This window comes from Martes martes, assembly GCF_963455335.1.
Source record: "Martes martes genome assembly, chromosome: 16".
Classification (NCBI taxonomy): domain Eukaryota; kingdom Metazoa; phylum Chordata; class Mammalia; order Carnivora; family Mustelidae; genus Martes; species Martes martes.
Genome location: NC_137904.1, coordinates 1,703,491 through 1,715,233, shown reverse-complemented (window position 1 = coordinate 1,715,233; position 11,743 = coordinate 1,703,491). Strand labels below are relative to the sequence as shown.

General features: G+C 56.6%; 1 protein-coding gene across 1 annotated transcript; it reads left to right on the top strand.

Moving 5' to 3' along the window:
- Positions 1–101: 101 nt before the first annotated feature.
- On the top strand, positions 102–4,879 carry ZMYND15 (zinc finger MYND-type containing 15; the record flags this gene model as incomplete). Its single annotated transcript, XM_080826558.1, has 13 exons — positions 102–696; positions 1,077–1,311; positions 1,399–1,554; positions 1,784–1,944; positions 2,433–2,585; positions 2,898–2,978; positions 3,123–3,239; positions 3,337–3,425; positions 3,510–3,608; positions 3,724–3,877; positions 3,959–4,017; positions 4,322–4,482; positions 4,708–4,879. Exons 1-13 carry the CDS (start codon positions 120–122, stop codon positions 4,877–4,879), a joined length of 2,214 nt encoding a protein of 737 aa, XP_080682684.1. The 5' UTR covers positions 102–119.
- Positions 4,880–11,743: the final 6,864 nt, after the last annotated feature.

Below are 11,743 nucleotides of genomic sequence, written 5' to 3'. Positions count from 1 at the left end.
AGTCCCACCCACACGTGACCCTCGACCCCCCCCCATTTTGCGACTCACCCCTACCCTCTCCCTCACCATACACCCCTTCCTCTGCTCAGTCTGGGCCCAGACCCTGTGGCCCTGAGGACATGGAATTTGTGTCCGGATACCGAGATGAGCTCCTCGATTTCGCCGCCCTCCTGTTTGGCTGGTTCCGAAAGTTCGCGGCGGAGCGCGGGGCTGCGGGGGCCAGCCTGGAGGGTCGCTGGCGCCCGCTGGAGGCTCAGATCAGAAGGCTGCCCCAGGACCCTGCCCTCTGGGTGCTTCACGTCTTGCCCAACCGAAGTGTGGGCATCAGCCTGGGGCAAGGGGCAGAGCCAGGCCCTGGACTAGGCCTGGGGGCTGCCCGGTTCCTGGGAGATGAACCTCCACTCCACCTGCGAGACCTAAGCCCCTACGTCAGCTTTGTCAGCCTGGAGGAAGGGGAGGAAGAGGAGGAGGAGGGGGAGGAAGAGGAAGAGAATGGAGAGGAGGAGGGTGCAGGCCTGGAGAAAGTGGACCGCAAGGAGGCTGGGGAGCCAGCCCCCGCCCGCAGGGAGCCCCCCCAGGAAGCAAATCCTCCAGGGGAGACAGAGGAGGCTGAGCAGGAGGCAGGAGGCGCAGAGGATGGTTGCGGAGAGGAGAAGGCCCAAGCCGGCCCTGAGAGGAGGAAGGGGCGGGGAAACGGTAAGAACCCCTGGCGCTGGGGATTCCGCCCTTTGGAGGACCTCCTCCACCAGGCAGCCCAGCGCCCAGTCACCCATGGGTGGCCTGCAGGGCAGTCTGGCCTGGAGGGGTGTTTTCATGGACCCACGATGTTTTCTATTTTTTTTTAACTGGAGCCAGTATTTATATATTGAACAAAAAAAATTCCAGAAGTCTCAGGAAAGCTGGAAAGTTCCAACAGCAGGCTCACACTTCTGCATGGCCACAGACACCCCGGCACCGGTGTCCCCTTCCGATGAGGCATAACCTCTCTACCCGGTCCCCTCTGTCCACTTAGCTGGCCCGCGTAGCCGTTGCACACTGATGTTCATACCCCTGACCCTGACTTCTCCCTTCCCCAGAGGCCGCCCCCCTGCACCTTTCCTGCCTCTTACTGGTGACCGACGAACATGGCACCATTCTGGGCATTGACCTGCTGATGGATGGAACCCAGGGGGGTGCCGGCAAGGCCTCAGGGACCGAGAACCTGGCTCCTCGGGCCTACGCTCTCCTCTGCCACAGCATGGCCTGCCCGATGGGCTCTGGAGACCCTCGAAAGCCCCGGCAGCTCACCGTGGGAGACGCCCAGCTGCATCGGTACAGAAATGTGGTATCTGAGGCTGGGGAGGCCTAGGGATCTGAACTCATGAGCCCCCCAGCCTGACGGTGTCCACCCACATTCAGAGCCTTGGAGAGTCTGGTCCCGAGGCTGGGAGTGAAGTTAGCCAAGACGCCGATGCGGACGTGGGGTCCCCGGCCAGGCTTCACGTTTGCCTCCCTCCGGGCTCGAACCTGCCACGTCTGTCACAGGCATAGCTTTGAAGTGAAGCTGACACCTTGGTGAGCAGCTGAAAAGGTGGCGTGAGAGGGAGGGAGACCCCTAACAATCAGGCAAGCAGAGAAAACTGCTGGCCGGGGAGGGAGGGTCTGGGAAGTCAAAGGAGGGAAGAAAGCAAGCTGTTAGGAGCAGAGTATTCAGAAAAGGGAACCGAATGATACACGGGCAGCTGCAGGGCACGCAAGGCCACAGGGCTGAACGCTGGGTGCCCACCACCCCCTGTGACCCCAGCCCCCAGTGCAGTGCTGTCTTGTACTGTGGCGAGGCTTGTCTCCGGGCCGACTGGCGGCGATGCCCTGATGACGTGAGCCACCGATTTTGGTGCCCAAGGCTTGCAGCCTTCATGGAGCGGGCCGGGGAGCTGGCAACTCTGCCTTTTACCTACACCGCAGGTACCCCAAGGCGATGGGGCGGTGGGAGGGGGGGGACTGAGGCAGGGGTTTGGGACCGAGGCTGGGTGCCTGGGTACAGGGTTCTGGGTCTGAAGGCCAAGTGCTTGGGGATTCAGGGTTGGAGGCTAGAGCCCTGGGGCTGCAGACAGGGTCTGGAGCGGAGGAGTGAGAGCCCGCACCCCCCCCCCCCGCTGCCCAGCCCCACCAGTAACTGGGGGCCATCAGCAAATTCCTTGAATTTTTAAAATTCCTAGAATTTTTAGACCCTCGGTTTTCTCATCTGTCTAATGAGTATTTTTAAAAAACGCTAAAACCCAGGGAATGGTTACAAGGACCCTATGGGTTTGGTGCCTGTGGCCTTGTAGACACTAGGAAATACTCATTCTCTGGAGGCCTAGAATCCGGTTCTGACCCAGGGGCCTCAAGAAGAGCTAGAGCCCGGGGTTCTAGCCGCCAGGCCCTCAACCGCCCCCCTCCTCCTTCTCCAGAGGTGACCAGTGAAACCTTCAACAAGGAGGCCTTTCTGGCCTCACGGGGCCTCACTCGCGGCTACTGGACCCAGCTCAGCATGCTGATTCCAGGCCCTGGCACCCCCAGGCACCCCCGGGGCAGCACCCCAGCCCTCAGCCTTCTTCTCAGTGGTTCGTGGGGCCTCTCTTCAGGCATGGGTCCCTCAGCCTAGAGGGAAGGATGGGGGAGAAAACAGGGCCCCGGATAGCGCCCCCGTGCACACACCCAACTCCACTGCCACCCCCCACGGTCATTTCAGGCCTTTCCCCAGTCCTCAAAGAAGGCACCCCCGCCCACCCCATTGAGAAGCCGCGTGCACAGGCAATCTCCCGTTCCTCTTGCTGTAGCTCCGGGAAACATAGCTCCTTTGGAAGGAAGAGGGGGATGAGCCGGGTGGGGGCCTCCCTGACACCAGGATCCTCTTCTTCCTTCCATCCTTCCAGGAGATCCCTACCAGCTTCTCCAGGGGGATGGGCCCGCCCTGATGCCTCCTGTGCCCCCAGATCCACCCAGGAGCCTCTTTGGTGAGCTGGAGGGGCCCCGAGGGAGCTAGAGGTAGGGACGAGGACTGGCGGGTCAGCAGTCGGCTGAGGAAGAGGGGGCTATTAGACTAAAAGGGGCTGGGGTCTACGCGGGGGCCAGGTCCCCCAGAAACCCGCTCTCCCCAGGCTCGTGGCAGGATTACTACACATGGAGGGGCCTCGGCTTGGACTCCCCCATGGCCGTGCTTCTCACCTACCCGTTGACTGTGTATTACGTCATCACGCATCTGGTGCCCCAGTCCTGTAAGGAGAGCAGAGCCCGGGAGCGAGGGGGGCAGGGAGCTGGAGGGGGACACGGGGAAGGGACACCATCTTCTTAAGCCTCTAGCTTCTCTCCCAGTCCCTGAGCTCAACATCCAGAACAAGCAATCACTGAAAATCCACGTGGTGGAGGCAGGGAAGGAGTTCGACCTCGTCATGGTGTTCTGGGTGAGTCCGTCCAGGACCAGAGGCTGGGCATTTGGGCGTGGGGCGCGCGGTGGGGTGGGACTTGATCTGTCCTCTCTGCCCCAGGAGCTCTTGGTCTTGCTTCCCCACGTGGCCCTGGAGCTGCAGTTTGTGGGTGGCGACCTGCCCCCGGAAAGTGACCAGCAGCACTTCACCCTGCAGAGGGTGAGGGTTGGGGGGGAAGGAGCTGCCCCCCTACCTCCTGCTCTTCCTTTCCCTAACACGCTCTCCCAGTGGCCCAACTTGCAGCGGTTTCTCCCCTCCGCTCCTGGCTCCCCAGGATGGCCCAGAAGTATCTGTCCGGCCCGGTTCCGGAGTATCCGCGCGGCTCAGCTCTTGCACTAAGGAGAAGGGGGGCCGCAGGGACCTGCAGATCAAGGTGTCCGCGCGGCCCTACCACCTGCTCCAGGGGCCCAAGCCGGACCTGGTTATCGGTAAGAGCCTGCGGTAGGAGTGTGGGGACGTGGGCGACGGCGGTGGGCGACAGCTTCTGCCCGCTCTCCCTCGGCCTGCAGGATTCAACTCTGGCTTCGGTCTCAAGGACACTTGGCTGAGCTCGCTGCCCCGGCTACAGGTGGGGGTTGGGGGCCAGAAGGGACCTGCTTGGGGGCCAGAAGGGACCTCCCCTCCTGCCCCTCCCCCACCGTCCTCCTTCTCCGAAAGCCTCTTCTTCCCACTCTCTGCTCCAGACCCGGGGCGCGCCCAGGGCCCTCCTGACCCTGTCTGTCTTGTCTGTCTGCTTCGTGCCTCTCCCCCTCCTGGTCTGTCTGGGTCCCGGGTTTCCACCGCGGTCTGCGCCCCTGGCGCCTGGGGAGGGGCTGGGCGGAGGCGGAGGCGGAGGCGCCGCTCGGAGACTCAGAGGCCCGCGCCCACCGCAGTCCCTGCGAGTCCCGGCCTTCTTCACGGAGAGCAGCGAGTACGGCTGCGTGATGGACGACCAGACCATGGCGGTGGCCACGGGAGGGGGCACCAGCCCCCCGCGGCCCAACCCCTTCCGCTCCCCCTTTCGCCTGCGAGCCGCGGACAACTGCATGCCCTGGTAAGGGCCCGCGACCCCCGCGGGGTCCTGCGCCCGCCGGGGAACCCCTCCCCGCGACCCCCGCCCCCGCCCCCGCGGGCCTCGACCCCACGCCCACACGGCGGGCTGGACGCAGCTCCCGGGACCCTGCCCGCTCGCCCGCCCACCGCCCAGGGGCGTGCCCAGCCCGGGAGCCCCGCCCCGCCCCACCGAAGCCCCGCCCGTGACGCCCCCCCTCCCCCCCAGGTACTGCAACGCCTTCATCTTCCACCTGGTCTACAAGCCCCCGCAGGGGAGCGGGGCCCGCCCGGCGCCCGGGCCGGTGCCCCCGGTCCCGGCCCCCGCCGCGCCCCCCGCCCCCGCCCGCAGGCGCCGCGGGGAGAAGAAGCCGGGGCGGGGGGCGCGCCGGCGCAGGTGAGGGCTCAGGTGTGGCCGCCCCCCGCCCCCCACACGGCCCCGGAGGGAGAACCGAAAGGCGCGGCGCGGGGCGGCCGGAGGGGATTCGGGGTGAATAAAGCATCGTTTGCAACCGCTGGGTCCGGACGCTCTGGTTACACCCGCGTGACCCGGCGCTAGCCGTGCGGGGAGCAAGGACTTCGGCGGACTCGTTTTCCTCCAGCTTTCTTCAGCCCCGCGACCGCTGCGGTCCAGCTGCGACCCTCCTTGGTGACCCCACACTCCTGCTGTCTGTGTGCAAACCTCTAGGCCCCAGTAGCCCTCAGCGATCCGCCCCGAGTCGAGGCAGGACCCAGGAGCCAGGAGCGGAGAGGGGCTTCTCACTGGCAGGCAGGGGACACACGAGCTCCTGGGGGCGCGCAGGCCTTGGCTTAGGGGCCGCGGAAGGCCGCGCGCCACGGAGACCCAGTTTGTGCTGAGTCACACTGAGAACGTCCCTCAAATGCAGGTCAAGTCCACTCTCACGGCTCACTCGCGTGTCGGGCGGGGAATTCCTTCCACGACACGACTTCCCTGCTTAAATCTCTCCCGTGACCTTCCTCCACTCTTAAAATCCCCGGAGTGTGGGCTGGGTTCAGTGACTCAGTCGCTGAGTATGGAAAGGGAAGAGTAGTGGACAAGCCTGGCAGACACCGTCTTAACCAAGTGATGAAGGTTAATGAGCCTAAGTCACGTAGACATCCTGTGCTCCCTGACGTTTTGCAATGAGAAAGTCACCTCACCCTCGTATTCTTCCCAAAAATCCATAACCTCCGTCTGATGGTGAGAAAACAGCAGGCAAGTCCGCACTGTGGGGCCGTTAGCACCTAAGTTTCCAAATACACACAAAAGCCCAGAGACCGCATCAGAATCTCTATGTACCTGTCACACAGCTTCAACAATTATCAATGTTTCTCTCATTTCATTCCTACTTCTTGAGAATCTGTGATACAATAAGGCATTTGCCAGGTTCCCGGCACAGGAGCTTCTGACCACCTAGGGTCACCTAGGTGGTCCACCTAGATGGTCCCCATTTAACTTCGGATGGGGGCCGGTTGCTAGTGTGAGTGGAGTGCCGGAATTTTCACCCCACTTTTCAACCACCAGGGAGTGGTGAGGAGGCTGGAGACTGAGTTAATCCCCAAGAGCTCATCAGTCGTGCTAAGATAATAGACCCTCCCCAGAACCCCCTCCCTGGTGGGGATCTGAGAGCGTCTGCGCTGGTGGGCACCCTGAAGCAGGTTCTGAGGGTGGTACGGCTGGGGAGGGCGTGGGGGCTCCCCATCCCACCGCCCACCCCTTGCCCTGTGCATCTCCACCACGTGCCTGTCCCTGAGTTGTGTCCTTGGTAATCAGTCAGTGGTGGGAAACCGTGTTCCTGAGTTCCACGAGCCGCTTTAGTAAATTAGCGGACCTGCGGAGGGGGTCCCGGGAGCCCTAATTTCGGCTCTGTCGTAGAAGTACAGAGGCATCTAAAGCGGGGGCAGCCTTGGGGATTGAGCTCACTCTGGGAACCTAGTGTGAGACTTGGCCAAAGAGCAGGACATCAGTTTCCTGCCCCACAAGGCGCGATCTGGGCAGGTGGAGAATAGGTTGTGTGGGGAACACACACACACACACACAACTTTGGTGTCAGAGTGCCACGAATAAAAACAGCTAATCGATAGTGTCAGAAGTGGGCTACACTGGCCTTGGCTCCCAGAGAGCTGGTTCCCTAGCTGCCTAAGAGAAAAGGGAAACAAACACACCATCCCCTGGTCATTATCTGTAATGGCCAAAATGAGATTTAAAAAGAGTTCTGGGGTGCCTGGGGGGCTCAGTCGGTTAAGGGGCTGCCTCCGGCTCAGGTCATGATCCCCGGGGCCTGGGGTCGAGGCCCTTATCAGGCTCCCTGCTCAGCCCGGAGCCTGCTTCTCCCTCTCCCTCTCGCCCCACTCATGCTCTCTCTCTCTCATTCTCTCTCTCTCAAATACATAAATAAAATCAGAAGAGTTCTGGTTTGGGCTTAGGTTTTTGTCAGCCTTAGCCTTGGCCACTAGCCTCAGAGATGGCCACGGTGTGAACAAGTGTGGTCTGGTCACGGGGAGGGGTTTGGGGGCGCTGCAAAACCGGAGACACCAGCGGGTATGGTGTGAAAGAGTTGCCTCTTTCTGTAGATGGTGTCATCAGCTTCCGGGAGAACATCTTTAAAAGTGGGTTGTGAAAGAGACTAATTGAAGGGCATAGCTTTGGCTTTAAATGCTGCAGAGTAGAATGTCTGGACAGAGGCAGGACCCCCCTCCCAGCTCCTTCTTAAACCCCCACAGGTGGCTGCCTGCCATCCAGACAGGCAGGACATCATTCCTGGGGAATAATCCCAAAGCCATCCAGGACCCACCCTCATTAGCATGAGCTCAGGTCCCCGTTGGAAAAGGCCTTAGTATGAATAACAAAAATCCCTCTTCTCTCCCCTCTGACTCGGGAAATTCCAAGATTTTGAGAAGCACCATGCCAGGAACTGGGACAAAGACCAAATGTATTATTCTATCACAAGATCTCTCTCACACACACACACACACACACACACACTCTCACCCAGCTTCTTTCCGGAGTGTGTGAGAGCACAGCCCAGACATCTGCCGTCTCATTTACTTGCATCTATAACTAACAAGGGCTTGTAACAAATGTAACCACTGGCCCATTATTGTAGCCAACAAAATGAGCAATTACTCCTTACTCTCTTCCAATACCAAGTTCACGTTCAAATCTCTTTGATTATCTCAGAGACGGCTTTTACAGCTGATTTGTTCCAAGACATAAACAAGGCCCCACAGGTGCTTTGGCTTCAGTAAGGGAATTCCCTCCCTTTAATCTCTTTTTTGTTTGCCTGCCACTGATTCGATGAGAAACAGAATCTTCGTCCCGTAGAATCTTCCTCATTCTGGATCTGGCTGATCGCCTCCTCGAGATGTTTTCTGCTGTGGTTTTTGTTTTTTTTGTCATTTGGTCTGGTTTGGTTTTTTCAATTTCTTCGTCTCTCTTCCTTAGTTCCTGTAAGCTGGTAATTAGATCCAGGTGAGAAGACCCTTGTCCTGAAGTCTGTGCCCACCTCTGCAGGCTGATCTCGTGCCCCTCCCCACCCCCTCTCTACCGTCCAGCCAGACGCCTCTGAAGACAGTGCAACTTCCCCATTTTCTTGCTCAATCGTCTCAGCCTGAACATCACTTCCCGAGGAAAGGAGAACTTCCATGACTCCCTGATAAGGGTAGACTCCCCCCTGCCCCCCCTCAAAGCCCTCGGCATGCCCTGTTTGTCTCCTAAGACCATAAAAGGGAAGCCCACGTCCCTGGTGAACTGAGGGGAAATAGAACTTTTTTTACCATTCCCTTGGCCAGAAAATAACCTTTCTCTGAATTCCTAGCTTCTACTGCATAAAAAGTAGGAAAGGATGCGGTTATCTCTCAGCGGCAGGATTCCTGAACATTTGCTTGGTTTTAACTGTGTTGCTCCTTTTTCTTCCACGAGCACACAGTCCTTGTGTAATAAAAAATGTTTAATTCACACGTTGCCACCTTTCGTAATCCGCTCCCTGAGTACTGAGCGAATGCAAGCGAGGCTTCGTGTGGTACTTGAGGGATGTGGCGGGGGCGAGCAGACAGCGGTCCCCGCCTCCGCCGACCTTAAGGGCTGCGGCAGGGATGGGTTAACCGTGGCCCCTACCCCAGCCCAGCCCGCCGCCTGCTTTCTGACGAGCGGCAAGCTAGGACGCCGGAAGAAGAAGGAGATTTTATGATGTGAAAATTATAAGAAATTCAAATGGCAGTGTCCGTAAATTTATACCGAAAAAGACCCCACCACTCTTTATTCACGTGGTGTCCGGGCTACTTTCATGATGCAAACAGCAGGGGTTTTGAATATTGTTCTTATCACAGAAACCATATGGCCCTACAGAGCCTAAAACATCCACTAACAGGCTCTCTGTAGAGGAAGTACTCTGACCTCTGGCTAGGACAAGATTTCCTTTATCCTTTTTTTTTTTTTTTAAGATTTTATCTTATTTATTTGAAAGAGAGAGGAAGAGTGAGCAGGGGAGCAGCGGAGGGAGAGGGAGAAGCAGGCTCCCTGCTGAGCAGGGAGCCCAGCGGGATGGGGGACTCAATGCCAGGACTGGAGATCATGGCCTGAGTTGAATGAGCTTAACCCAGGTGCCCCAGGGCAAGATTTTCAAAACACAGGGGCTCCTGGCTGGCTTATCAGAAGAGCAAGGGACCCTTGATCTCAGGGTCGTGAGTTCGAGGCTCCCATGTTGGGCATAGAGATTACTGAAACAAATAACTTAAAAGAGAAGATTTTTCCAGCTCAGGTCATGATCCCAGGGTCTTAGGATCCTGCATTGGGCTCCCTGCTCAGCGGGGAGCCTGCTTCTCCCTCTGCCTGCTGCTCCCCCTGCTTGTGTTCTCTCTCTCTGACAAATAAATAAATAAATAAAAATCCTTAAAAAAAAAAAAAGATTTTCCAAATGCAGATTTATGAGATTTTTGTGGGTCATAAAGTCAACTGAGTGGGCCTCACACAGCATTCTTTTTGTTTAATGAAATAGAACAGAATAAAAGTTTAGGTATATCATATGTCGTGAGAGTGAACAATATTTTGTGAGACATTTGCTTCACTTACATCTACCATGTATGTTCATGTGTGTGTGCATGTGTGTGTACTCCATAATGATATGAAATGTATTCTTTATTGTAGACCATAAAGTCATAGGCTTAGAGGGAGGCCTGGAAGACATGGAGAAATCACCAGGAAGTTCTAGTACAGTGTGACTGGTGTGATGCTGAAAAGTTCCAGACTCTTAGAGACACAGAGGAGGCACTTAAGATGGCCTTGGGGTATCAGGGAGGGTTTCCTGGAAGAAATGACATCTAAGCAGTGACCTGAAGAATAAGTAGTAGTTAGCAGATAAAGAAGAGAAAAGATGGTAATAGCATGTGCAAAGGCCCTGAGGCAAAAGCAAGTAAGACGTTTGGGAGAAACAGCAAGGAGTTCAGTACTGCTGCAGTTCAGAACTAGATGAGACATTTTTATCCCCATCCTTTTCCATCATATCACACCTCCGTTTTCCCCGGGCACTTATCCCGGTTGCCTTATTATTTATTTATCTACATTTATTACACCCCCTCCTTCAACACGTTCAAAAAAGTAAATTCCATAAAGGGGGAGACTGGTCTGTCTTCTTTAGAACTATGCCCTCGCACTGTGCCCGGGATAGTATAGCCACCCGGGGGCACCTGGGTGGCTCAGTGGGTTAAAGCCTCTGCCTTCGGCTCAGGTCATGATCCCAGAGTCCTGGGATCGAGCCCCACATCAGGTTCTCTGCTCCGCGGGGAGCCTGCTTCCTCCTCTCTCTCTCTGCCTGCCTCTCTGCCTGCTTGCGATCTCTGTCTGTCAAATAAATAAATAAAATCTTTAAGAATAGCCATCTGGGATTCACTAAAGGAATTCCGTGGAGATGACCCTCCCTGCTATGTTGTGGGGAAAGTGGACCCTGGAGGGTAAGGCTTGTCTAGTTGTCCAACCAATTGCTGGAGGTAGGCCACGTGTACTGGATTTAGACAAACCTGGTTTGAAGCCAGGCAGATTCGGACCCAGAACCCTGGAGAATCTCTCCCAGGAGCCACGCTCTGTGGGGTCCGGTACGGAATATGCACACAGGGCTTACTTGTGTCTGGGCGTGTCCTAAGCACTTTATGGACATATAAGAATAAACGCAATCCTCATCACAAACCGGCAAGTATGAGTAGTATCTCCCATTTTACAGATGAAGACACTGAGACACGGGGAGGTCGTTACTTAACCAAGGTCAAGCAGAGGAACCTGGAAACAAATCAGGCAACTCGAACATGTGCTTTGAATCCCTACCCCACACTGCTTCTTGGAAAACCCACAACTTCCCGGAACAGATAAGAATGGCTTCTGTCAGGAGAGCCCTTTTCTCCTTCAGGATTGGCCACGCAAAGAATCACCAACACTTCTGCAAAATTTCCTTTGACGTACATGGAGGGGAGCTCCCCGGGGAAGATCCCCACCCCCACCGGGCACTGCCCGCCTCCCCGCGACAGCGGGACGTGGACTGGAATGCGAGGAGAGCCAAGCCTGAGGCGTGACTACGGTGCCTCTTGCCACATGTGGCCGCTGAACACGAAAAACGTGGCAAATCTGATTTCAGACACAAGCTGGATTTTGAAGACTTCGTAATGGAGAAAAAAATGTCAGAGATCTCATTGATAACATTTTATATTGATTACGTGTTGAAATGACAACAATTTGGCTGTATGAAGGTAAATAAAATACCTCCTTAGGGGTGCCTGGTTGGCCCCATTGGAGGGCCCCATGATTCTTGATCTTGGCGTCCTGAGTTCGAGCCCCACAGTGGGTATAGAGCTTACATTAAAAATAAATAAATAAAAACAAAATACCTTCTTGAGAGAGAGAGAGAGAGCACCATTGTTGGGGGGCAGAGGGAGAAGCAGGCTCCCCGCTGAGCAAGGAGCCCGATGTGGGACTCGATCCCAGGACCCTGGGATCCTGACCTGAGCTGAAGGCAGACACTTAACCAACTGAGCCACCCAGGCGCCCAGGCAAAAGACCTTCTTAAAATTAAAAAAAAAAGAAAGAAAGAAAAAGAAAAAGAAAAGACAAGGCTTAGGCAAGGGTCAGGTGCCTGAGTTCAAATCCAGACTCCCCACTTGGGCAAGTTACCCACCTTCTCTGTGCCTGGTTCCCCACCGGCCAAAGGGGGGCAGTAACGGGACAACGGTGAGGATAAGGGAGGTCAGTACATGTAAACGCTGAGAAGGGCCTTCAGCCT